Raw genomic sequence first — 25,924 nt, forward strand, 5'->3', positions numbered from 1 at the left:
TCTCACTGAAGTGTCTTGAAAGTCCCGAAAATAATCTTTCCTGGGCCTCATAAAGAAAGTTTTCACCCGATCATTGTTTGGAACGGCGAAAGATCAAAGATTAGGAAGATTTGGACTTTGTATGCGTGTTTTCTATTGGGGGATGAGTTTGTTCCAGCACCAAAACCATAATGACTTGGAAGTTTTTCAGCAAGAACGGAAATGGGTAGCATGGAGATGAAATGCAAACGAAGGTATGTAGATGAGCTTTGTCTGAACGCCAGAAGCATGACTCATTGGCGATTTGCTACTGAATGTAATTGGAACCCAGCTCCAAAGGAACAATGCATGGTATAAAAGTAGGTTATCCTTTCTTTGGCTGCCAAAGTAAAAAGCACAATGAACACCTTTTGAAAGTATAGACTAAAAGACAAGGAATATTCGCTGCTGTGGACATCCACTGTGGACAACGGATTTTTGAACCAATATTTCTTAGGAGGTCCTTGTTGTCGAGAAAGACTCCGGTGTTGTTATATATATTCGATGCGATTGATATCGTTACTGACTGCCATCCACAGCGTAGCCTTAGACAAGAACATTGACCTAAGAGAAGGATATTTTGTACCTTCGTGCGGGTGTATGTGAAAAACCCCTCAATGGTATATAAGACATCAAGTAAAATTGACAGAAAACTTGAAAGAAGACAGTTGCCGCGAGAGACATGGACAGCGAAATAAAGGAAAATAAGGCACAACGGAATGATCTAATTTTGAGATTTGGATGTGATTTTCCAGAGCAGCGTAGCAAGCGTAATGGCAGAGAAATTTAATATTATCTTTGTCAGAACAAGAAAATGGGGGGAGTGAGAGCATGGCTGAACAGGGGGAAAGAATGGAAATGGAAATGAAAATAGAAGCAAATGTATATAAATAAACACCCCACTATCCACGGCAATATCACATCTCAGTCTTCATTATGGTAAAACACCAAAACCAAAACCAAAACCAAAACCGAGTAATCACTTGTGATCTTTGCGTTCGCAGGAGCAGGGGCATTACCCCTACATTGATAGACCTGGTCTACAGGCCCGCAAACTTTCAGTGGACGGGACGCCAGGTCGTGAAAATAACAACGAGAACCGACATCATATAAAATGACTGGATATTGATTCTTGATTTCGTCGTCATCACTGGTGATTCCTTTTCCCTTTCCTACGGAAAGAGTGCCAAGAATGTGTCCTTTCTTTTATTCATATATTGATATTTATCCAGCTCCATCAACTGGGGTGGGCCGTTCTTCTGAACCAGTGCCGGACGTAAGAGCCGAAGAAGTTCCGTGGAGTTTCGCAATTCGATCCTCCTCCGATTGCTCTCGTAGTCGCTCTGTCTCCTTGCGTAATGATTCCATATTCCATCCATTCCAGTCCTCATCTCCGGCGTCACCATCATCATCCTCACTGTCGGAAGCGTTCCAGTCACCACTTTCGAACATGGCACGACCACTGGCATCTTTTGCTTTGCGGGCCTCTTCCTCCGCGGCTTTCTTGTCCAGACGTTCTTTCTTCCACTTGGCAAATGTTTCCGGAGTGACTGGTGTGAGGTTGCCTGTGAGTTTATGGCGTTCGGACTCGAGGAAATCTTCGAGAGTGAGGGTTTTCAATGGGGATTTGTCCATGAGAGCTTTTTCAGCGGCTCTTTGTTCTTTGGTTTTAAGGACGAAGCTATTGTACCAGTTAGAAATCGAGAAAAACAAAACACACTGAGAACCGAGAAGCATACCCAGGTGGCAAGCTGTGTCTGTACATGCATTTATCGCCGCCATTTGGACAAATCCAAAACCAACCATATTTCTGATTCTCGACAGCATCGATAAAGTACTTGCAGACTTTGTCGGTCGTTGTCTTTGGGTTACCATGTTTGCTCAACACGACCTTCCGCAATTTCTCTTCATCCCAATTATCCATCAAATCCTGTTTCTTTTCCTCTTCCGCATCTCTGCTATCGGAATAGAGATCCTTTTTCTGGGCCTTTCGCTCTACAGCTGGGTCGTGGCTGAACTTGCATCGTTTTCCCTTTTCACAGCTGCCCTTCTTGAAGAAAACACAGAGGACAGTTTTGGGGTCAACACCAAATGGAACTTTTTGGACTTGAACGGGCTTAAAGAGTTCCGCAGCTTCCCGTTTGGCTTGCTCAGCAGCAGCCTTATCCTTCTCGCGTTGAAGTCTTTGTGCTTCTTTCCTTTTCTCATCCGCGTTCTTGTTTGATTGGGCTTGTGCTTGAAGCTGGGCTATTTGTTTCTTTGCGTTGCCTCCTTTTTTCTATATTAATTTCAAAAATTAGACATAGACTAAGGTATATTCCGCAAACATCCCCCCTGGCTAGGTAGTATCTCAAACTCTTATTCCTATTCCGTGTATGTTTATGCGTGTGGGATATATCTAATGGGGCTTGAAAACATACATTTTTCATGCCAAATGTCTGAGGAGATGAAGACCAATACATCAGCAATATTGTTCCGAAGTGGGCTAGAGAACAACAGCAGGAACAGATAACTCACCTTATCTTCCACCGTAGCCCTCGTCTTCTTCGGCTGATCAGATCCTTTTTTGGGCGGCATTTTGGCGTTGAATGTAATTCAAGTTCGGGCCTTTGCTTTTCAAATCCGTCGGTATTTAATGTTTGATGATATTGAACTGGACATTAAAAATAGGGAGGGTATATTCCGGGAAACATAGAGGGCCCCTACAACCAGCGGCCGATGTATGTTATGGACAGGGTATAGGCCAAATTTGTGATATATGTGTTGTGATTGTGATGTTCGTGTGTGCTGTGTGGAGTGAAGAACATGAGTGTGCTGGAAAAAAGAAGCCTGAATCATGGTGGGGTTATTTGGCAGCGACAGATGAGGCTTTGGCGGACGTGGCAGTAGCAAAAACATTTGTATATAAGACACCACTAGCTTCAAGCTTTGGTACTGCATACCGGCGACGAATGTTCGTAGGTCCCATTGTGAGTGCGTCCAACGGATTACACTACAGCTCCTTGAGAAGTGATAGCCCAGAAGTTGCGCGATACGGAACCTGATCGACTCGCCGATATATATACGATTTATCTATATAACCTTACGAGTACGGACTCTACTCCCATTCCGGAGATAACGATATCGACCTTGCCAAAGGCCAGCTATCGCACACAACTACATAGGACGTCGTCACCTTGAAGATGATCTCAGACGAACAACTCTATCAACTCGCCATGTTCCTTGGCTCCTGCGCCATGCTCCTCATCGTCCTCTACCATTACCTCGAAGTCAACGCCAAAGACTCTTCTGCAACCTCCTCCACATCCTCCCAGACCTCTGTAAAATCCCACGCGTCGACAAGTTCGTCGAAGAATTCCATTTCCACTACAACAATTAACCGAGATGCGGCTGGTTGAGGGCTATTGGATAGGAGAAAGTAGATGGGAAACTCGGGAAACCGGAGATGGCGAGCATTTGTTGATTGGGTTTGATAGGATCGGATCATATGGTCTCTCGGGTGGTGGAAGTGCGGCTTGCTTCCAGAAATACCTACTTCACATGTACAGTACAAAATGTATTAATTGGCTTTTTCTTTTTCTTCCTCTTGCTCTCTCGCTTCTTCTTCTTCTTCTCCTTTTTTTTTTTTTTTTTTTTTTTTTTTTTTTTTTGTTGTTGTTGTTGTTGTTGTTCTAAGCTACGATTGACCTTTCTATCGCGAAACTGACAATCTAACCTGAAAGCCATTCGCATTGTTGGCGGGTATCATTCGCATGTATACCGATCCTGAATGTACGTACATGTGACTAACTTCGAAAACTCCCGGCGCCGAGCTATATAAGTACTGAGTACAAGTAAAAGACAATATGATTTCTTAAAAAAATCCACATGCATTTCCCAAACCCATTGCTGGAACATAACATCTGTTAATAAATATTCAAGGGAGGACGAAAGCGAGAAACGAAAGGAGCAAAACTAGAAAGCTACCATTCCGTAAAAGATTTTCTTATGCTGAGACACGTAATTTCTAAAGACCCTCCTTGTCTTCAGGGACGATCTCAAAAACCCTTTCAAACGCCACAACCGTCTCCTGTCTCTTTGGTTCATAAGTGTACATCCGCCGCGGCCCAACCCCGTTCCTACCTTACTTGTTTCATCTCCAGTGCCCGCAATACCTCCAGCGCTTTGGCTTTGTCGCTCTCGTTTCCATACATCTTGTTGAAGCATCGGATCGATCTGTATGCGGCGGGGAGAATCAAGGTAGGTCGTGTGCCTTTCGCGCTTGCCCTGGCGACCACGGCGCGTCCATTGCTGTCATTGAGGTAGTCGGCGATATTGTAATCTCGATGACCTAGAAGTGGAGAACAGAGGGAAAAGAAAATGAGAATTTCCTGGTTTGTTATACGAGGGTCTTTTGGTATGTCTTTTCTTCGTCTCTCGTCTTGTTTAAGAAACAACAATTGGGTCGCTGAGTAGTTTTCCAGTCTCACCAGATCTTACAGACCCTGGCCCTTCCCCCAGGGTCCATGCGAGGGCGCTTAAATGTTCATTCTCCACATGATCTGCCAGCCTCCTACTTCCAAACATAATCCCGCGACCACTGCAACCAGCCCATAAGCAAGAAGTCTCCATCCCATTGTTTTTGGGGATATGGAGGCGGGTGACGTGCTTTCGGAGTGTTTGGAGGTTGTGAAGTTCGGCATCGCAGTTTTGCCACTGGCATTTGTACGTATGAAATGGATGAAGCGTTTTTGGCGATGAACTTGTCGGAATGGTGATCTCAACTCGGTCTGCGAATCGAGGTTTATTCTTCGCGCCTGCTGGTCGTCCGCGTCGGCGAGACAATGGAATGTGAGATGAACTCATCACGGAGATTTTAGTTCTGCTGTCGATATTGCTCTCTTGCTGAATGTGAGGTGGCGAGTTATCAATGTTGGCTGTTTGACAGGTGTGTAGTGAAGGACTATGACTAACGCCTTTTGTCGAGTCACGTGGTAATATGTTATGTAAGCGGCCGATAACGGATCTGGACTTTGCATGTTTGCAGAGAGTGAAAAGGGGAGGTCTGGAGGTGGCAGAAACAAGAGGGGCTTCAGGTGGTGGCGGCCCTCCAGGATCGACAATGTCCCACCGGAACGTGCACAAATCAGATGAGTTATCTACAGCAGAAAAATTATCTCGCAGTTTCGAAAGATGTTGGTTCAATGGACGCTCTGTTGGGTGGCGACCGGTTGCGATTAAGAGATCTCTCGCAATGCTCTTCGGGTCGTAGTAGCGCGTTTTCAAAGCCTGCGTCTTGTTGAGAGGCTTGACGATATCGCCCCGCTTCGGTAACTTTTCATTGCTGGTAGAAACATCGGCATCTGGCATATTAAATTGGGACAAATCGGGCGTCTTCGCCTGTGTTCCAGGCGTCCCAGCCGTTTCCGATGCCCATGCTGGTACTTCTTCAACATTCACTTCCACATTTGCTTCGCTCTGGGTCGGTACGTCCTCTAAGCGCGATGCTTTTGACGGGTGGGGTGAATCGTTTTCGTCACTTGAAAGTTGTGTAAAATCCACAATCTCTGCAAACGTTCGCTTTTTAGCGAGTGCCTCCTTGGAACCAGGAGCAGGCACCTGCGCAGGTGGTACAGGAACGTGGAGCTTGGATTTCAGTTTGTTTCCAACCAGAGCCGGGTCACCTCTGCTGTGTCGAAACGACGGCTGGCTTTTGCGGTAACATGGCCCTGCGTAACCAGGAGCTTGGAATCCCATTGAAAAGGTTCCTGAAGGTGGTGGAGGACTTATAAAACCGGGGACCTGATTTTCTGGCGGGACTGACACTGGAGGTTGTTGCTGCCTGAAATATAGAGGGGATCTGTTGGCCGGTGGTGGTATGGGTGTCAATGATGGAGCTGGGAGCTCCACTTTGTTCCCCACAGCCTGAGTGTCAGGCTCTGGCGGCGACATGGATACTGGAGTAATGGGAACAGGATCATCTCTTGGGGCAAGTCTGGTATCTTGAGCTGCTGGTGGAATGGGCATTGCAGCTGGGAGAGGTTGGATTTGCGCTTTCCTAGCAGTGGAAGATGGCCCATTCGCGGCCCGGTTCGGACGAGCAGTAACACTGGAACTTGTCGTTAGTTCTGGCATAGCGTTGAGTAAATGTTTCGCGAAATGAACGCGATTCAAGACATAGCCCCGAGATTCCAACATTCCGCACAGCTCAATATAGCTTGGATTCTGATCTATCAGCGATAATACCATCTCTGGAGGACATTTCTTGCCCTGGTTGCGATTACTAAGGACGTCATCGATATATCTTGAGGCCGCTTGGGCGAGGGCTAATCGCTTCGGCTCAGGCCAGATCGTAGCAACCTTACGGGTTTCTTCCTTTGTTTGCCTAGTTTCAGGTTCAGGTGCAGGTTCAGGTGCAGGCTCAGGTGCAGGCTCAGGAGCAAGTTCGGCGGCTGGCGTTGCAGCTTGAGCTGAGGCTGGAAATGATGCAGATTCTGATTTATTAGTATCTATCAGCTTCCCAATTCCCATAGCCGAGTCCGTTCGGGGAGCCCGGCCTCCATTATGGGTTTCGGGCTGTGAAGAAGGAGCTGGTGCGGGCTGTTGTATATCATGCCTGATAGGTGAGGGTTGAGCTATACAATTAACAGCATCAACATGCTTTGGCTTCCGTTTTCGCCGAGCTGCGGGGAATTTGCCGCGATCATGGATTGAATTGCTCTCATCTGTGGGATTCATGGGAGCCAAAGTGGCTGGTGTAGATACTGGATTTTTGGCTGTTCGTTGATCCTCCACGACATGGGATGTGGCCGTAACAGGTTCCGGCTATTATTGGTACGAATATTAGATTGCGGTTGTGGTAGGAAAGGTCGAGGAATTGACGCACACACACACAAAAAAAAAAAAAAATATGAGAAGAAGAAGAAAGAAGAAAGAAAAGAAGAGAAGAGAGAGAGAGAGAAAGAGAGACAAAAAGACAAATGGAGACCTCACTCACCATTTCCAGTCCGCTTAGTAACTTGGCAAATTTGCTCGGGTCCTTGGATTTGAGTTGTTTCATTTTTTCCAACATCAATTCCATTTCCAAGTCTTCATCTTCACTAGGCCGTCCTTCACCTGGGGTTTGGGCCGCCGTTGAAAGTGTCTGACTTTGACTTTCGCTAGGTGGAGCAGTGGGCGCGAGCTCTGCTTGAGGGACACTCACCGGCACCCCGACGGGCGGAGGAGGGGAAAGTTTTATCTGCGATTTCCGCTGACGACGTTGGTGTTTCATGGTACTTCTAGGTTTTTGCTGTCGTGAATTAGTGGCGTTAGGAACTTGTAGCCTATTTTTTGGGACGGGTTTCTGACTTCGTTTATGTGTCTCCGAAGGGGATGGATTAGCTACTGCGAGGCTTTCAGATTGTGTTCTCTCAGCATGTGGGTGGGCAGTAAATGTTACTGTACTGTCTATCTTTTGGTCAATTTTGGTATCAGTAGCTCGATTCTGATTTTCCTCTATCTCTACTATCTCTCTCGCGACCTGCACACGTCTCTCTTCCTCCCTTTGACTCTCTATTTCACCTTGTTTCTCGTCTTCCTTCTGTTTTTGCTTCAGCCTTTCAGCTTCCGCTTCCGCCTGTGCTGCTTTCATTTTCTGGTATTCCTGGTAATACGGATTGTAGATTTGACTGGGGTCGATATAGCTTGGCGTAGCTGGCTGATGTGATTGTGATTGGCTTAGGTTCGCCGTTTGATATTCGGCGGTAGAATTTATGTGGGGGGGATTTGACGGGGTACTTTGGGCATGTGACACGGTAGGGTGCTGTTGAGAGGTGTTGACAATATTGTATGCTGCGTGGTGCTCTTGAGAGGTTGAACGGTCAGAATATGTTGACGGCGTGGCTAGCATGGACGAAGAATGCTTGAGGGGTGCGTGGGATAAAGAGGGTTGGCTCCGACGTATGTTTGACTGGGCTGATGGTGTTGACGTTCTACTAGACTGCGGAGAAATGTTCTGTTGACGAAACGGCTGGCTCTGGTGAGCTGAAGGTGAGGACATTACTGTGGGACCTAGGGACGCTAAATTGGAGCGAGGAGGCCCATGGCTTGAATTATAAGAATGCGATGTTGAGGAGGAGCCAGCAGGTCCAGTCATCAGCCTCTGGGAATTGGCACGAGGAGCGGTAATGCTGGAAGAGAGAGAAGTCATAGCTGAAGCAGCAGTAGTTCTCAAGGATTGAGAAGAATTTGGACGGTCAATCCGTAGAGAAACAATCGCCGGTGACCTATTCTGTACTGGAGGATCCGTGTCATAGCTCATGTTTGTAGAAGGGGAAGCGGTTGATACCGGATCCACCGAGGAGTTGGGGATGGCAATGGGCTCCAAGGGATACTGGATACTTTTCAGAGTTGGTGAAATAAGTTGGCTTTGTCTCCGATGGGACTGCTGGGCCTGTTGCGATGACAATGACGGCGATATTGACGGTGTAGCATTGGAAGTATGATAGTTCGTTTGTTGCTGATGCTGATATCCGTAGCTAGGGAATGGATTGCTTGAGGGCTGCCAGCTCTCAGTCTCCTGCTGCGGCCGTGGGCTTTGGCTTGATATATCTGTACCGTTCTGCCCTTGCCACTCATAACTCTGCTGCTGCCCGTAGCTTCGATCTGCTGATGGCTGGATATTTGGAGTTGATGAAGGGTGAGTGACAGGGATTTCGCGCATGGAAGAGTATGAGGTACCATGGAGGTACTGGTAAGGAGAGTAACCAAATCCTTGGTACGACATACCCAAAGGGTATAGCTAAAATTTCTTTTCTAAAATTCACGACTCCACGACAGCTTGAAAGCTATCTTGAGATACTGCACAGAGTATGGCATGGGGTAGAAGGGAGGGGCGGTTGAAGCAAGATGCGGGAGGGTTGATCCGATTGATAAAAGCGAGGGTTTGTGCGGTTGCGGCATAGGTGATTCGGTCGCAAAATGAGCACGATGCAGGTTTCGAGAATAGAATTAGCGGCAGCAGCGCGAAACATCTCCTTGAAGTGTTTCTCCTCATCGTTTACAGAATACTCTTTTGTTGGTTGTTCGTTCAATGAATGACTTGGCAGACGACTGAGTCAGCCAGCCCTAGACCAAGTCAGCTGACCCACAGTCTCCCACACAATTTTCGGATCGGAAATCTTGACGGCGGACGACTCCCAACGACGACGATAATTGAACAAACCCACCTCCTCCCACTCTCTCTCGGAGCCAGATCTCATTTTCCCCTTCAGATCTGCACAAATGGCAAAGGTCAACGGAGGTGCGTACAACTGCTTCTTCCCTGCTTGATTTATTGGGGCCGCGCTATTTACGGAACTCTGGACCTTATTCAAAGTATTATTACGTATGTCAATGAGGGACTGACAATTTATCTTATCGACAGAACTTGCCTCTTCACGGCGGAAGTCGCGCAAGGCGCACTTCAGTGCCCCTTCCAGTGAGCGACGAGTCATCATGAGCGCCCCGTTGAGCAAGGAACTGAGAGAAAAACACAATGTACGAGATCCTAGAATCCGGATATTATTCTCAATGGATACGGCCACTTTGGAACATAAGAATAGCCAATTACGAAGAAAGAAGAAAAGGAAACATGGGAACGAAAGTAGAAGGACAAAGGGCATGGGCTAATTCTGCTACAAAAATCTAGGTCCGCTCCATACCTATCCGCAAAGACGACGAAGTAACCATCGTCCGAGGCTCCAACAAGGGCCGCGAGGGCAAAATCACTAGTGTATATCGCCTCAAATACGTCGTGCACGTCGAGCGCGTCACCCGCGACAAGTCAAACGGCCAGAGCGTCCCTATCGGTATCCACCCATCCAAGGTTGTCATCACGAAACTGAAGATCGACAAAGACCGCGAGAACATCCTCGAGCGAATGGGTAAAGGCCGGGAAGCAAAGGCAGCTGCAAAAGGAAATTAAATTGAAAACGGCGTAACTATTGTTTATACTGGTCTTTTCTTGCTTTTCTTCCCCCCCCCCCACCTTTCCTCTCCAACTCGCATTGCATGCATATTGGTGAGGGATTGTACGCAGAAGGACCTTTTTTAACTTTGCGCAACTTATTGGCCGGATGGGATTTCCTTGGCGCGTGGAGTGGATTCATGCTATATTGTATGGACTGAACGTTGAAGAAAAAAATAAGAGCAAGACACTATACGACTTCTAATTGTCTGTAGTTACAAGCTTGGCCGGGGTGGTGGGTGGGTTTGACTCGTCTCTCCAGCTTCGGCCGTTTTTATTTTTCTTTAGTCTTCGTGCAACCATTCCCTCACCTCAGTGTCCAATGCGAATCAAACAGTGGACATAACATTTCAGAGCCTCGACCGATCAGAAATGCCAGAACGGGCCCCAAAGAATTTAATCACTTGAAGAACCATTCCCATTTCAAATCCTTTTTCCGTCCGGGGGGGCCCCCACCCCCAATACCCATCCGTTTTAATAGTAACAGCACATAATAGTGCATGACCTTTGCCAGTATTATCTCCTCGCAAACCATAAGATATAATCTTTATTCGGTGGTTTAGTGAGGTATACGGCTGGCGTATATGGAGTGACCTATACAACACCAAACATCAAACTCCACTTTTTGTATTCTTAAGTACGATGTGGGTATTGTGCGATGGTGTGGGTAAATCTCGCCTGCAGACTTGTTCCTACGGTTTATATCCATGATGGAGACAGGTTTGAGAGTGAGGGACATTGATTCTAGGTATATTATGTGTACGCAGTGAGCTGTTTTTAAATAATTTATTTCCTTTATTGCAAACGGGAATCGCTCCCAAAATTCAATTCCTAAGAATTTCTAATTGAAGAAAATAGGTTTCTAGATAAACGAAGAAGTTTTAATTTTGAATCTGTAAATACTAGAATCGAGGGATGAGTGCAATGAAAGGAAAGGATTAAAACTTGCGCGCTCGGCAAAATACAAATACAAAAGCTCTGTGGCTAGCAAAAGGACATTTCAAAGACATAAGAAATACACCCAGAAATAAAATCCAGTTAAAAACATGGGAAAGAAGAAAGAAAGCCTCCACCCTCAACAGATCTAAGACAACGAATATCTCAATGTGATATCAATGTCCCCAATATATGGTATACAATCCTAGCGTCCAAAACACTTTCCCCACGCAGGCAACCCACACCCCATCCCGACAAACAAATATACCAAAAACACAACGACGACGACCAACAAGGCCATCACTTTAACATTCTTCCACCACATCTGCCGCCTCAATCCACGACTCCGAACACGGAAATCCCGCGCGCTGCCCCCCAGACGATCTGTCTTATCAACCAACAAATCAATCCGCTCCCCACGCTCCAGCACCCGCTCGATGTTCTCCGTCATAATTCCACGTACGCTATCGATCTCCTTGCGCGCAGAGGCAAGCGAGTCTGCTGGCGGGGCAGTGTTGTAGGTCTGCAGCAGCTCGCGGAGGTGTGTGTTGAAGGCTGCACAGCCGTAGGGGGGCAGGGAGCTAAAGTCGGTGCTCTCTGGGTTGTAGGTTGTGAGGAATTTGCGACGGATCTCGAGGAGGAAGGCGAAGGGGATGCGTCGACCTAGTTCTGCGGTGGCAACGACTAGGTAGCTGAGCGGGGCGTGCGAGGTGAGTTCGCCATTTTCACCTGCAGCCGAGGGAGAGTCGGCTATGTAGTGGACGAAGAGGCGGTCATGAGTATAGGTGAGTTTTTGCGGTGTTTGGTGAGAGATTTTGGGGAGGATTATGGATGCGAGAGAGGAGGCGGCGGTGGAGGAAGTGCCGGGGGAGGAGTGTTCGGCTAAAATGGTGGTTCTATGCGCGATGCAGGCACTGCCTGATGGTCAGCTGGAGTTCCATCGTATTGCACAAGGGAGAGAGTGCTAGACAGAGGTACCTACTAGAGTAAAGGGCTAGGAGGTTTCGATGAAGAAGCCATCTTCGTCTGTTATCTTTGGCTCTTCTACCAGTAGTAGTGATGAAAGAGTCGAGGATGGAGAAGAGAAGGGGCAAATAAGATGTTGGTGGTTAAATACTCCGAGGTAGTTAACAACTTCCTGCGGTTTTGTTCCAAGTGTTTCAGGGTGTCAAAGACTCGTATATGCTTCAGAGGATGGTGCTTGATATATTGCGTTTTCTAACCTTGAAACTCTTCCGCTCCTTCAACCACGTGAAATCGATCCTTTCTTGGCGTCACAGACCCGGCATAAATAATCTGTTTTGTTGCCCATACCCGCACCGTGGTTGTCAACAGGTATAACACCCAACAGTCGTGCATAAGAATGGCCACTCGCCCTCCCCCACCACCCCGCGGCCCTCGACAGCAACTGTTTACGTAGGTCCTCACGCCGGGCTTCGTCGGGTTCTCCCTTTTTGTTGTTACGCTATGGTTGCCTCCGTTGGAGCAGGCCTGTTTACCATGTCCCTTTATCGCATGAGGCAGCAGAAGGTTGCGGAGGCAAAGAGGCTCCATGATGAGCAACATCGATAGGGGAATGTGTGGGGAAGTTGTGTACCGAGAGACTGGAAAATTGAGAAAGTTGAAAGAATGGCAGGGTGGAATGCGACATCTAGGCGTGATATGGGTGTTGGGTGTTAGGGATTTTATATATATCGCGAGAATGCGATGTCATCTGTACGATATACGATTTCCATTGCATTAATGGATTCAAAAAACCCAAATTTTTGTGTGGAAGACACTTTTAATGGATAGGGTCATAAAAGACAGGAATCGGATGCGAAATGCGGGGAATATCGCAAGAGACGCAGTGTATGGAGGATCGGGAGGGCAGTGTCCCTCATGATGCACTTCGGATAGTAGCAAAAATTTCACATCCTCTATGCTATGGATGAGTTATTGTGCCATGTGATGGGACGCTGTACAGAACATATATAAATACAATGCAGAGTCTTACCACGGAAAACGAGGTGATTATAAGAGCGCTAGGCCTGTTTAACCATCAAAAACCCCTAGCAGCCAAGTTCCTGAGAAAACACTTACAGAATCTGTAGGAATAAAATGATTCTCTTAAGTTGCTGTGTGATTCAGTTAGCTCAGCTTGAGATATTTCTAGACACATGAAATTACTAGATTTGAGTAAAGAGCTCTCAAGTCCCCATAAAGGCATTCTCTCTCAGAATCCTATGGAGCATTTCACAAGAGGGTTTTCCTAAGAGAATTCTTGCATCTAAAGCAGCTTGGACATATAGTACCAAGAAGATTCTCTTAAGATCTATCAATATTGTCTTTGCTAAAAGCAGCTTATAAGAGAATCCTCTTGTGATGAGGTAGCTCATGAAAGCAATCGCCAAGTCTTCTAAAAGAATTTACTTGTGAAGTTTGGCCATTAAAGAGTATTTATTTAAAAAGCCTCTTCTGTGACAAAATCCCTCTCAAGAGAATCCTCTTGTGATTTAAATCACATGCACAGAGCATTTCACAATATGAAATTTCTACCCTTATATTTCCTCATAAGAGAATTCTTCTAAAAGAATTTATATCATAAAAGAGATGTTCTGAATCCATTTCTGAAAATAAATTCTAAAGAGATGACATCATAGATAGAACATTCCAGATAAAGCAATCATCATAAGAGGATTCTCTCAGAAAAGGTACAGGTGCGGCTAAAGCCACTGGAGCATTTCACAAGAGGATTTTCCTAAGAGGATTTTCCTAAGAGGATTCTTTTCTTCAAAGGGTAGAAATTTCATAGGCTTGGTAAGCAACTTGAGAATCATTCTACCTTTTCTGTGACAAGAATCCCATGGAAGTAATTGCTGAGCAGGCCATGCAAACCAACCAAATCATGGCTTGGTGCTCTTCTGGCATGAAGGGCATGGATTGTTTACCTGGAGGGAGATAAACCAGCATATCAAATGTAACAGCTGGTATAGGTTGGAAAGTGTACTGGTTTGCCTGCCACAAAACCTGCCAAGGTTTGTACCTACAGGTACTTCGGTCAAAAGTCATAGATCACCGAAGAACCTGCAACCACTACTCTATGTTTATAATATGTACAGGTTATTCAGCACAGGTCAAACTGACCTATGCCAACCAACCTATTTCTGGGTAACGTAATCAATAACCTTCCCGATCAAATACCCTTCCCGATCACTTCTTCACTTTAAGACACATCATACAATTTATTCATCAAAATGTCAACAACAAGTGACAGAAGAAACTTCTATCAAGAAGGCAGGATTCTATTAGCTATTAAGGCTCTAGATAAAGGTCAAATCTCAGGTATTCGAGCTGCTGCACGCGCGTACGAAGTTCCTTATTCAAGTTTATATGATCGATTACACGGCCGCACAACACGAAAAGATTCTCAGTTAAAAAACCGAAAACTCAGTCTTACAGAGGAAGCATCTCTTATTCAGTGGATTCTATCCATGACTGAGCGAGGCCAGTCACCCCGCATCACAACCGTACGAAATATGGCCAATTTGCTTCTTTCTGAACGAGAAATCAAGTCTGAATCCAAACCCCCTCCAACAGTGGGTGAATGCTGGGTACGAAACTTTGTTAATCGTCATGAGGAGTTAAAATCAACATTCTCTCGAAAGTATGATCACCAGCGAGCTCTATGTGAGAATCCTGAGATTATTCGTGGATGGTTTAATCTCGTACGAAACACCATTGCAAAGTATGGGATTGCACAGGAAGATACATACAACTTTGATGAGACTGGATTTCAGATGGGAGTTATTGGGACAGCCAGAGTAATTACTGGATCTGAGAGAGTTGATCGTCCGAATCTTATACAGCCTGGAGATCGGGAATGGGCCACTGTTATTGCAGGAGTTAATGCAACTGGTTGGGCTTTACGTACGATGATTATTCTAAAGGGAAAGATGCACCAATCCCATTGGTATGAGACTGAGAAGCTGCCACATGACTGGGTGATTGGAGTCAGTGAGAATGGATGGACAAATGATAAGCTGGGGTTGATCTGGCTTAAGGAGATATTTGACAAGGACACTCGATCTCGTACGAAGGGCAAATATCGACTCTTGATCCTTGATGGACATGGAAGTCATGCTTCAGCAGAGTTTGATCAATTCTGCTCTGAGAATGACATCATTGTTCTCTACATGCCATCTCATTCATCTCATCTTCTTCAGCCCTTGGATGTTAGCTGTTTCTCTCCTCTAAAGAAGGCATACAGACGACAGGTGGAGAAGCAAATGCAGCTTGGCATCAATCACATTGATAAGGAAGAGTTTTTGACTCTCTATCCAGCAGCTCATATGGAAGCCCTGAATGAGAACAACATCAAAAGTGGTTTTAAAGCTACAGGGTTAGTTCCGTACGATCCAGAGCAGGTTCTCTCACGCCTTAATACCCAGATGCATACACCCACCCCCCCAGGAACTTCTCATAGTTCTCAAGCCTCCTGGGCCACAGCCACACCACACAATGTACGACAAGTGGATCTCCAGGCCAAGAAGATTAAAGGATACATGCAACATCGTACACAGGGTTCATCCAGTCCAACCAATCGAGCTATGAATCAGCTGATCAAGGGGTGTCAAATGGCTATGTGTAGTGCTGCTATTTTAGCAAAGGAAAACAAGGAACTAAGAGCTGCAAATGAGAAGCAAAAGAGAAAGCGAGGGAAAGGTCGTACATATATAGCTCAGGAAGGGGTTTTAAGAGTTGAAGAAGGAATAGATCGCGTACGAAGTGTCAATGAACAGGAAAATGAGAAGGTTGAGGTTTCTGACTCTCAACCACGAAAACGAGCAGCACCATGGTGCAGTATATGTGGTACTATTGGACATACTGCTCGTAAGTGTGAAAGCTGATTTGTAAATGATTCTTAATATGATTAATCTATTTTTCTTATGTGATTGTTGTTCTATTTAGTTATAAACATGAAAAAGAGTGAAGAAGTGATCGGGAAGGGTATTTGATCGGGAAGGTTATTGATTACGTTAACTGTACTAGCTAACATAAGCACCTCGACATGGATTAGTCAACACCAGCCCTCATAGAAAATCTCTCCCCATTTTGCATTGAAATGACAGTGATGGTCATTATGGGCTGAGGAGTCCTTGGATATTCATGTACCGAGTTGGATTGTTTTATTTTTGATCTAACTAACTTATTAAACTTCCCAAAGAGGAACAAAAAGACGCATGTACGACAGAAAATTAAACTAGGTGGGCCCTGTGCCAGGAACAGTAAATAAAATCCCGAACCACAATCATTGTCTGATAGTCTTGAATATGTGACCAAAGACATACATCGAACGCTGCGGCCTCGAACCCCCAGTTGTTTACTACTATTGGTACCAAGCCATTGCGGTGCATTCCATGTCCAATCACCCGTTGAAGGACGCATCGGAGCATCTGCATGGTTGCAGATCGGTTCAAGGCAGGGAGCTGGACCGAGTGGTTTGTACATCTGCTGAAACGGAATCGTCAGTGGGCACTCCACAAGAGCTATACGAATCGATTGAGTATGGATAGATTTTCCAGCGGGAGTTTCATCACAATATACATAACTGCGAGCCGCCGATTCCCAAGCTGTTAACATACCAAGGGCTATTCACTTCTCTCCTCGGGTTTCCTTTCCTGTTTGCCCTGCCGTTTCTTTTTGGATTTCCGAGGTTTGGGGTAACTCTCGCACGTCGTTCGGGACGGCGGAGGGTATAGCTTCTCCTGTGTTTTTGTCAGCGAGGCGTCTTTCTGCGGCTGTAAATGACTCACGATATCTTTATCCGGCGGTGGAAAATGGCTGTTTAAACCATCGTCTTCGCTAAATTTAATTGTAAAGTACCGATTGTCTTCGTGGATGAGAAGGTAGACACCCCTACAACGACAGTCATCAAAATAACTACGCAGCATACGCCGCAGCGTCCCTTTCCGTCGATAACACATCTGGACGAGGCTATTGCGCTCGCTCCATGACTTTTTGACCTCCTTCGAGATTGATGGCTGCATCTTATGTCGCTGGAACACAATAGAAAATAAAGGCTCTGAGACATGACTGTTCTCACATACTGTATCCCTATGAGAAGAGCTTTCATTTTATAGCTACAGGTGAAGGTCCAGATAAAGGGTGGCCTTTGAGCCAAAGGAGCGTTTCAAAACGACACTTCTGTCAAAAGGTTATTTCGAGTGATCGGTCGTTTTGTTGCGGCGCTTGCAACGCCAGGCCACGATTTCAGATTGCAGGCCACGGTTTTGTGATCCAAAATTGTGGCTCTCTCATGTCACTGGTCTGAAACAACTGATGGTTGTAGAGTTGCATGCCCAACTTCTGTTACTGTGCATAAGGGAATGGTAAACCGAGAGAATACTAGATCTAGAGAACCCTAGAAAATGCTTGACCGAGAGAGTACTTGACCGGGAGAATGCTTGATCGGGAGAATGCTTGTCCGGTCACGAGGCGCCAAGGCCTTCTTATCTCAGATAGTAATACAAGAGAATGGCTTTGTGAAACACGGGGACTTGAGAACTCTCACTCAATCTATTCTGTAGAGAAAAAGGAGTTATGCATCCCTGTTATCTCAGTTCCTCACTGCCACTTCGCTTCGTAAAATTATAAGCTAACTCCTTTTGACTTCTGCCAAGTGCTGAGATCTTCTGGACCAATCATAATCTACATGGCTTAAACTAGTCTTAATTAGGAAGGAGGAAAATTTTCCTTCGCGAAGCGTCTGAGAAAGAACGGTCGCGCGTTGTTAGTAACCCCGGGTCATTTTGAAGGGATGGCCAACTTTGCTCCATGCGCCAACTCCATCCTTATCAATTGACACAATTCGGCATAGTAAGGGAGATTTGTCTATCAAAAAGCTATAGAACACACTATTTTTTATTATGATAGGAGCCCTTTTGAGGTACGAACAACCGTGTCAAAAATGGTCACTTCGTGTTTTTTCACCAGAATGTATACTGATTTTTCAAAAATAATCTATAGATTCTCAACCACATATCCTATCAGCAAGATAAACATACTCGGATGCTCAGAATTAAGCCTAGAATGTCCGACTACCAACAAATAACATTCTCTTGATGATACTACCTCTCAGTCAGACCATCTGGTTTCTGTGGCACAAAGTAGGGTTATACCTTACACAGTGAACCCCTGCAAACCTCTGCGACCTCCCATAGGCTTCTATGAGCTCCTGATAATATCTTCCAATTATTGAGAATCCTGTGAGATGGTTCGTGGCAAATCAGACCCCACACCGGACCGTCGGAAACGGCGAAGTCGACATCAAATACGGCACAGAAGGGCTGCACTGGCAGAGCCACAAGACATTGAAACAACATTATCACCTAGCGCTCTAGATGCTATATTAGTGATGGATATCCAAAGTATGCCTGAATTAATTGGGAAATACTCACATCCAGACCATGTTAAGCAGCAGTATGGTGTGATTGAGGCATGTCTGAAGCGGCTGCTAAGAGATGGAAAGCCAGAAAGTACCCTCTGTCCTCATCCAGAACAGGTCCGTACTGTACGGCGATTAATATATGGATATGGTGACACTCTGTTTATTGCGCGGACTGGGTTTGGCAAAAGCCTTATTCTTCATTCCTATTCAATATTAACAGGAAGGATAACCATCCAACTTGTTCCATTGACTGGACTTGGTGAGCAGCAACAACGGGATATTGCTGAATTCCCAGGGGCACGGCCTTGTATGATCACTGCAGACTCCAAGAGAGCTGAACACTCATGGTTGCAGTCCATTCAACGGGGGTTATATACCCATGTTCTTCTCAGCCCAGAGCAGGCTCTCTCCAAGGTCTTTAAGGGAGCCTTGATGAAGCCTGACTTCCAAGCACGGATTGGACTTGTGGCTATTGATGAATGCCATCTTATACATCAGTGGAAGAACTTCCGTACACAATTTGCTATGCTGGGACAGTTAAGGCTCTTACTTCGTGAGGATATTGTCTGGTTTGGCTGTACAGCAACAGCCAGCAGTGCATGTGAGAAAGATATCCTATTGAATGGTGGATTCCGAGCAATTGGTAACAAGCCTTGTGAGACTGAGATAATCCGAACATCTATCGATCGACCTGATGTTTTTATTAGCATCCATCCTATTCCTCGAGGTCAATATCACTCCTTCCACCTGTTATTTTTCCTTATTAAGGATGCAATTGATGTGGATAAAAAGCCTGTACCACAACAGATTCCAAAAACTATTATCTTTATTGATAATATCCACCAGGTTTTTATAGCCGCTGACTGTCTCCGTAATCTCCTTATTGGACTCACCAGTCATTTAACAACAGGTGGTTATTCTACTGCTGGAGAACTATCTGTAAACCAGATTGTTCAGGTCTATACCTCACGGGTAACTTCAGGCGATCAGCATTCTCGGTTTAAAGAATTCATGAGGCCTAACTCCAGCATACGGCTCATGATAGCCACTACCTCTTTGGGCATGGGTGTAAATGTGCCGGACGTGAAACGAACTGTTGCATGGAGATTCCCAGTAAGCATGGATATAGCAGATATATGGCAGCGAATGGGGCGAGGGGGGAGAGGAAAAGGACAGACCAGTCATGCCTTTCTATTTCTGAATAGTACCTTTTCAATGTCGGCAATTTGGCTCATTAACGTATTTCCGTGCACATAGCTATGGCATATTCCAAAGCTTGACAGAGTCTCTACCACTCGGCGCTTGACACCAGATCCATGTAGATAAGCCGAGAATAAAGCAGCAAAGAAGTTGGAGGTCTTTAACGTATGAGAATGACATATTATACTGAGGATAACAAAGATTCGCCGGTTGACAGTTAACTTGTTGGCATTCCACGTATAACTTTGCCGTCCAGATCGAAAATTAACAAGAACCTTTGATAGAAGCATGTACCAGATTGGTGCCTGTTCCTGCATGTCCTTAAATGCTGAGTTGAAGTCCATCGTATTAAGATCCAAATCTGGAGAGAACCTGCCAAAGTATGGTGTTTTGATAAGTTCTCTCAGCTCTTCCTTAAGTTGTTGCTGTACCATCTCATGATTCTGAAGAAGGTTTGTCCGTAATACTGCACGATGTAATGCATTCCGTCGCTTTACACCAGTTGCATATCGTGATGCAGAGAGAATGTATTTATCGCTGACCCAGGCAGATATGAGACCTTCAATTCCCCAGCGTCTTTCAGCCATAAATTGTGTGAAATCCTGCAACTTGCTGATAGTGCCACGGTTGCGACGAGGGCCTTGTTTTTGAACATAGTATCGGCGTTGGGAAGGACTGTTGTTGGACTCATTGTCTAATCCAGAAGATTCCTCAGTATCATCCACTGTCTCATAACCATCATTGATGTCTGATGAAGGAGGAGGTGATGATAACTCAGAAGAGTATGCGCCGGACGTGAGGTCAAAGAGGCCAAATGAGGAGGTATTTTCAACTGGAGTTTCCATGCTGGTATTAGGCTGTGATAACTTTTAGGATAGTACAAGTTGTAGATAATATATAAAAGAATTGAATGGTATGGTTTTCAGTCAGAAAACCTGTGTGGTTGATGTCGATGTATGCCTTCGCAGATAGAGGATGAATTTGTATGGTGGAGATTTTCAGTATCACCAGAGGGGCGACCGTTCTTTCTCAGACTCTCTACGAGATATTTTTTGTTGCTTACGTTGCTGTGTTCTCATTGGTGCAGAAGTTAGCAGGACTTGGCAGGTGATCAAAGAAGTTAGCAGGGCTTGGCAGGTATTCAAAGTAGTCTGTGGCTAGTTTGCAACGAAAATATCTTGAGAGAGGCTGAGGCACTGAGATAATACGCGAGAGCAATACAATATGTTGGGGGGCACGTGATAGGGTAGCCGTACCTAGTACCCACTAACAAAAGCAACGAGCAGCTGACAATACCTGGAAAAACATTTTTCCTAGACGATGTCCAAGTTGTTTAAGGGCGTGTTCGGTTGCACGTACAATGCCGTATAACTGTAATAGGCGCAATGGAGATATCTATATTAGCTATGTGGCGATAGAAGGGCACAGAACACGCCAGAATTAATGAGGATGGACATAGCACACGGCACCATAGGTGGCTTTAAGGTGTGGTGGTGGCAACAGTGCCCATTTATATAATGCTCGCTGATATCCGTAGATCTTAGGAGATCAGCGATTAGCTTTGAATAATAGAGATTACTACCTTTTAAATATCCTTTGTGCGTACTTCACACTACTTTCGGTTTACCCTCTGACTTCGAGAAATATTTCGATGCCCAGGCATGGGATACGAAGTTCGCATCCGCACCAGAGTCTACCAATGTCCACGCCATCGACCATCCTGCTTCTGTCAGCATCCACGTACTCATCGCCAATAACTGTTTATTTCGCAGCTTAGTTGTCTGTATTCCCAATGCAGCAGCTGCTCCTACGATTGGGATTGTTGGTTTTTTGCTTGTCGGACTTGGTCGCGCTTTTCAGGGTGTAACATCCAACAGTCGTTTGCGACATGCCCCTTCTTATGGCAGTGAGAGCACTCCTTCATCCAGTTATATTTATCCTTCTTGGTTTGTTCAGTTGCCTTCTCATTTCCTCTTATTTCGACGGTTGCTAGATCTATCAGGGCGGCGCTGATTTCCTACAAATGTCGCAGGTCTGCCTTTGCGAATGGCACGTCGTCGCTCTGACATAGTTTCCTCAATTGTCTGTAGACTTCGGAGCAATTCTTCGTAATTGCGAGGCTTATCATTGCGTCGATCAAGTTCCGTGCGTAGCACCTTTAGTGCCTTGCCACGCAAGTTGTTCATCCTTTGTTCCTCATTATATGGGGGTAAGTAATACTCCCAATCTTCGAGATATTTAGAGAAGTCATGTATCGACTGCCACTTCTGTTGCTTAGCATCCTGGAATCTCTGGCTCGCTAATCATTGTTGGTTCTGCGGATCGTTAATCTGTATCTCTAGGTGTGTTAACATGTCTTCAAATGTTAACAGTGTTGCTCCTTCGCGTCTCTCATATGATGACACAAAGTTCAACCATTTCTGCTTAACGTGAGCATCAAGGTAGAGTTTGGCGTCGTTTATCTTGCGTTCTTCCTTTCGATAGTATCGGCGGTGGCGTGCGAAGAGAGTCAACATGCGATCTTTATAATCCTTAAATTCTAACCTATTTTTTCCTCGATAGTAATCCTTAATCTCCAATCGCGGCGGCGTTTCGTTATCATCATCGATATCATCTGCGGGTCGATTTAGCGGCGGTTCTACGGCGACATCCCGGGTTGGTTGAGGCTTGATAAAAGTGTCTTCGCGTATCTGCGCTTCCAACTCGTTAAGGCGCTGCTGCGTGTGCAGAATAGCCAATTGTTGCTCTCATTCATGAATTTGGTCATTTAGTTGTTGCAGTCGGGTGTTATGATCGTTGGAGGTGATAGAGGATTCAGATTGGTTCTCAAGGGATCTTGCATGTGTTGAAACCATCTTGTGTGTTTTAACTAACATTGCGAATCTTGTTGTAGGGCGTGTGTAACAACGGACCACTCAGATAATGTTTAGAGCGATTAGAATTGTAAGAGATAGGTTATAGGAATAGTTATAAGAGTAGTGTGAAGTACGCACAAAGGATATTTAAAAGGTAGTAATCTCTATTATTCAAAGCTAATCGCTGATCTCCTAAGATCAACGGATATCAGCGAGCATTATATATATGGTCACTGTTGCCACCACCACGCCTTAAGGCCACCTATGGTGCTTTTCCTATGTCCATCCTCATTAATTCTGGCGTGTTCTGTGCCCTTCTATCGCCACATAGCTATTTCCTAATATAGATATCTCCATTGCGCCTAATTACAATAACCACTACCATAGTGTCGGAACTAGATAAAGTCCGAATATTGACCCAAATACTGAATATCAAAAGAATAATTGAATTTCTTCTATTAACTCCAGTAATTACATGATATCTAGGCAGTATTTATAAGAAAGAAGATGCTTGAACATATGATAGGGGCAGTGCTGATATCTTATCGGAACATCCATCCGGTTTCCGATATTGTCACAATAGAAGATCCTTGTTAATGTAATCAGTAGAATCTGAGATATGATATATCACTTCTGACACATAGGCAAGGGCAGAAAGCAACGAGCAGCTGACAATACCTGGAAAAACATTTTTCCTAGACGATGTCCAAGTTGTTTAAGGGCGTGTTCGGTTGCACGTACAAAGCCGTATCCTCTGGAAACCAGGCACAATTAGCGCGGTTTTTTTAGCGTGTACGATAGCGTATTAAAAACGCGAAAACTACTGGATTATATGAGAGATCGGCTGTATTAGAATGTTTTAATGTAATTTATGTAATCTATTCAATCTAGCCCTAATTAATATCATGAGAATGAAACTCCTGTCAACACTGGCTTTTCAGACAGAGAGGAATATTATTACATGCAGCACACCCATATCTTGATCTTGGAGCTTTACCTTTATTCTGCTCTACTCTCTTTCTTTTATACTGACACCAGGCACAAGTTCAAGATCCTGGCAGAGAAATTTGATGATGATTTAGATCTGAATTTGATTGAGTAGATGATAGAGAATTAGAGAACTCAAAGAGTTGAAGATAGAGCTGTTGATAGAACTGAGCATGAGATAGAGTAGTAGAGTCCGGAGCAGCAGGGCCCGGAGCAGCAAGGCCTGGAGCGGTAGTCAATTGATGAAAAATATAACCATTGACAATCACATAATCGATAATCCAGTATAGAATTGACAACCATGTGTGATTAGTGGGCATATGAGTCTCATAGAAAGCTCTATACTTATTTGTTAAATCAATCCTATTTATATTATGATTGTAGTCATTAATAATGATAGGAATCTCCATAGCTTGTTCATATTTATCATCAAATAAACATCATATCTGCAGGCCGTTAGTGGAATTGATCTCAAAACATTTTCAGATACATTCAATGAAGCTGTCTGACTTATAAACTGTAAACAGTAGTAATATCACATTATTGTTTTTTCATACAAGATAGAGAACTTCATTTTGAAAGATTATACACAGAGTATTGAAGGGAATATGATGTCACACCCTTGGTTGCGCCAAGGCCCCGTGACGGCTCCACACGGCCCATCGTTTCCCTCGGATAATCACATCTATCCCATGACATCACGCAGGTGTCCGAACCGGTTTCCAACCACCCTATGACATCATTCGGATGCAATAGAAGAGGATCCGATTGATGAGCTATGAGAATCCTGTTTCTATACGGGGTCTGGATTTCTTCTGGCAGATCAATGCAGCGCCACTGCGGAGTTGCTTCGGCTACCCTCGCTTATAGAGTGAGGGGAGGATGGCTGCCCGTTGTCTATATAGAATAGCTAGATGCTGGCTCTCTATTCCAGGAGCCAGCGATTCGTCTTTTATCTTTTGACAATAAGATACCAGAGTTACCACTGTCCTCATACAATATTCTTAGTGTGCCGAGTACCTCTGGTAGTTCAGTATTTGTATAGTATTCTACGAGTTCGCGGTTCAAGCGAGATAATCAAGCCCACCCATAAGGCTTCCCATTATATACCATCCTCCTCTGTGCCGCTGCCGAGTAGCAATCGCCTCGGCGCCGTCACATTACAAATGTGTATGGAATTCAATGCATTTGAAGCCCTGCCTGTCTGCCTGCCTGCCTGATTCTCATATATTCGCCCACCTATCCCCCTACCCGCGAATATGGAACCCCCCAAACCTCCGAATGTGGAATCCACTGAGAAACCTACTAAATCCAATGGTGAGTTCCTTATATTAATCAATTCAAATGACCTAGCTAACTAATTCATTCTCTAGTTCATACAAAAACATCAAGAAAATGAAAACAGCCTGTTGAGGAGGTTATTGCAGAACTTCCACCTTTAGAATCAGTGAAATTCCACTCAATACTGCCTACCTCACGAGATCCAATTCTCAATATTCCTGCAAATATCAATATTAGCAGTCCATACGCCCTGTTTATCTTATTCTTCTCTGAGGAATGCTTTCAAAATATCAGTAATTCTACTAATCTCTATGCAAAATTAACGAGAAATACTAGAGATACTGATGATGAAGCTCCAGAGCTTTCAGAAATGGAGGAGGATGAGGAAGCTCAAGATATAGATATAAAGATTTCTGAAATATCTATATTTTCAAAGCCTTCTATTCAGCAATGTTCATGGAAAAATACCAATCCAGCAGAGATAAAGGTCTTTATAAGCATTCTTCTCTATATGAAAGTTCATAAATCCCATCAAATTGATCTATACTGGCGGAATGATCTGAAACAAGGCTCTATTCATTCTGTTCAATCCTATATGACCCATACGCGTTTCGAACAGATTAAACGATATATCCATATATCTAACCCTCATGAGGCCCGCCGCCCGGAGGCCAAAAATAAGGATTGGTGGTATAAGGTAGAGCCATTAGCTACTAAGTTTCATATGGCATGCCGAAAATACTATACCCCTGGCTCTAAGATTTCCATTGATGAGATTATGGTTAAATGCTTCGGACGGAGTCAACATACATACAAGATGCCTAATAAACCAATTCCTCGAGGATATAAGATATTTGGCCTAGCAGAACATGGCTATTTATGATCTTTTTCCTGGTCTAGCCGCCGGCAGGGTATAATGCCTATGTTCCAATTCCCTATGTTAACAAAAACCGGATCTATGGTGGTGAATCTGGTGAAGCGGCTTCCTATGGTATCCACGCCGAATACGCCGAATACCATACCGAATGCCACCCCTAATATCGACCCTAATATCACCCATAATATTGGCCCTAATATCAACCCGAATATCACCCCCCTGAATGCTACGCCGAATGCCACACCTAATGAAATCTCTATCTCACAGCTGGTCACATCCTATTCAATTTATATGGATAACTACTTTACATCAGTTCCTTAATTCAAAGAACTACGTCAACAGGAGTATGGAGCATGTGGAACCACTCATTCAAA

At 44.8% G+C, this 25,924-nt stretch overlaps 10 protein-coding genes across 10 annotated transcripts; 5 read left to right on the forward strand and 5 right to left on the reverse strand.

Annotated features, from left to right (window-relative positions):
• Positions 1-201: 201 nt before the first annotated feature.
• Positions 202-783, forward strand: HCAG_08347 (predicted protein; the record flags this gene model as incomplete). Its single annotated transcript, XM_001536515.1, has 3 exons — positions 202-233; positions 558-608; positions 774-783. The coding sequence occupies 3 exons, from the start codon at positions 202-204 to the stop codon at positions 781-783; spliced, it is 93 nt and encodes a 30-aa protein (XP_001536565.1).
• A 459-nt stretch (positions 784-1,242) lies between these two features.
• On the reverse strand, positions 1,243-2,595 carry HCAG_08348 (conserved hypothetical protein; the record flags this gene model as incomplete). The annotated part of the gene is made up of 3 exons (XM_001536516.1): positions 1,243-1,699; positions 1,758-2,296; positions 2,536-2,595. 3 exons carry the CDS (start codon positions 2,593-2,595, stop codon positions 1,243-1,245), a joined length of 1,056 nt encoding a protein of 351 aa, XP_001536566.1.
• A 605-nt stretch (positions 2,596-3,200) lies between these two features.
• HCAG_08349 (predicted protein) lies at positions 3,201-3,416 on the forward strand (the record flags this gene model as incomplete). The annotated part of the gene is made up of 1 exon (XM_001536517.1): positions 3,201-3,416. One exon carries the CDS (start codon positions 3,201-3,203, stop codon positions 3,414-3,416), a length of 216 nt encoding a protein of 71 aa, XP_001536567.1.
• A 608-nt stretch (positions 3,417-4,024) lies between these two features.
• On the reverse strand, positions 4,025-8,764 carry HCAG_08350 (predicted protein; the record flags this gene model as incomplete). The annotated part of the gene is made up of 4 exons (XM_001536518.1): positions 4,025-4,093; positions 4,146-4,348; positions 4,488-6,822; positions 6,995-8,764. The coding sequence occupies 4 exons, from the start codon at positions 8,762-8,764 to the stop codon at positions 4,025-4,027; spliced, it is 4,377 nt and encodes a 1,458-aa protein (XP_001536568.1).
• A 497-nt stretch (positions 8,765-9,261) lies between these two features.
• Positions 9,262-9,943, forward strand: HCAG_08351 (60S ribosomal protein L26; the record flags this gene model as incomplete). The annotated part of the gene is made up of 3 exons (XM_001536519.1): positions 9,262-9,280; positions 9,404-9,516; positions 9,668-9,943. 3 exons carry the CDS (start codon positions 9,262-9,264, stop codon positions 9,941-9,943), a joined length of 408 nt encoding a protein of 135 aa, XP_001536569.1.
• Positions 9,944-11,060: 1,117 nt separating this feature from the next.
• On the reverse strand, positions 11,061-12,475 carry HCAG_08352 (conserved hypothetical protein; the record flags this gene model as incomplete). Its single annotated transcript, XM_001536520.1, has 3 exons — positions 11,061-11,069; positions 11,190-11,671; positions 12,145-12,475. 3 exons carry the CDS (start codon positions 12,473-12,475, stop codon positions 11,061-11,063), a joined length of 822 nt encoding a protein of 273 aa, XP_001536570.1.
• Positions 12,476-14,157: 1,682 nt separating this feature from the next.
• Positions 14,158-15,918, forward strand: HCAG_08353 (conserved hypothetical protein; the record flags this gene model as incomplete). Its single annotated transcript, XM_001536521.1, has 2 exons — positions 14,158-15,793; positions 15,872-15,918. The coding sequence occupies 2 exons, from the start codon at positions 14,158-14,160 to the stop codon at positions 15,916-15,918; spliced, it is 1,683 nt and encodes a 560-aa protein (XP_001536571.1).
• Positions 15,919-18,332: 2,414 nt separating this feature from the next.
• HCAG_08354 (predicted protein) lies at positions 18,333-19,254 on the forward strand (the record flags this gene model as incomplete). Its single annotated transcript, XM_001536522.1, has 2 exons — positions 18,333-18,951; positions 19,247-19,254. 2 exons carry the CDS (start codon positions 18,333-18,335, stop codon positions 19,252-19,254), a joined length of 627 nt encoding a protein of 208 aa, XP_001536572.1.
• Positions 19,255-19,269: 15 nt separating this feature from the next.
• HCAG_08355 (predicted protein) lies at positions 19,270-20,395 on the reverse strand (the record flags this gene model as incomplete). The annotated part of the gene is made up of 2 exons (XM_001536523.1): positions 19,270-19,287; positions 19,559-20,395. 2 exons carry the CDS (start codon positions 20,393-20,395, stop codon positions 19,270-19,272), a joined length of 855 nt encoding a protein of 284 aa, XP_001536573.1.
• Positions 20,396-21,514: 1,119 nt separating this feature from the next.
• Positions 21,515-25,380, reverse strand: HCAG_08356 (predicted protein; the record flags this gene model as incomplete). Its single annotated transcript, XM_001536524.1, has 9 exons — positions 21,515-21,737; positions 21,966-22,296; positions 22,640-22,667; positions 23,084-23,159; positions 23,439-23,489; positions 23,982-24,123; positions 24,503-24,685; positions 24,859-24,891; positions 25,320-25,380. 9 exons carry the CDS (start codon positions 25,378-25,380, stop codon positions 21,515-21,517), a joined length of 1,128 nt encoding a protein of 375 aa, XP_001536574.1.
• Positions 25,381-25,924: the final 544 nt, after the last annotated feature.

This window comes from Histoplasma capsulatum, genomic scaffold (assembly GCF_000149585.1).
Source record: "Histoplasma capsulatum NAm1 scaffold_11 genomic scaffold, whole genome shotgun sequence".
In the NCBI taxonomy this organism is placed as follows: Eukaryota; Fungi; Ascomycota; class Eurotiomycetes; order Onygenales; family Ajellomycetaceae; genus Histoplasma; species Histoplasma mississippiense.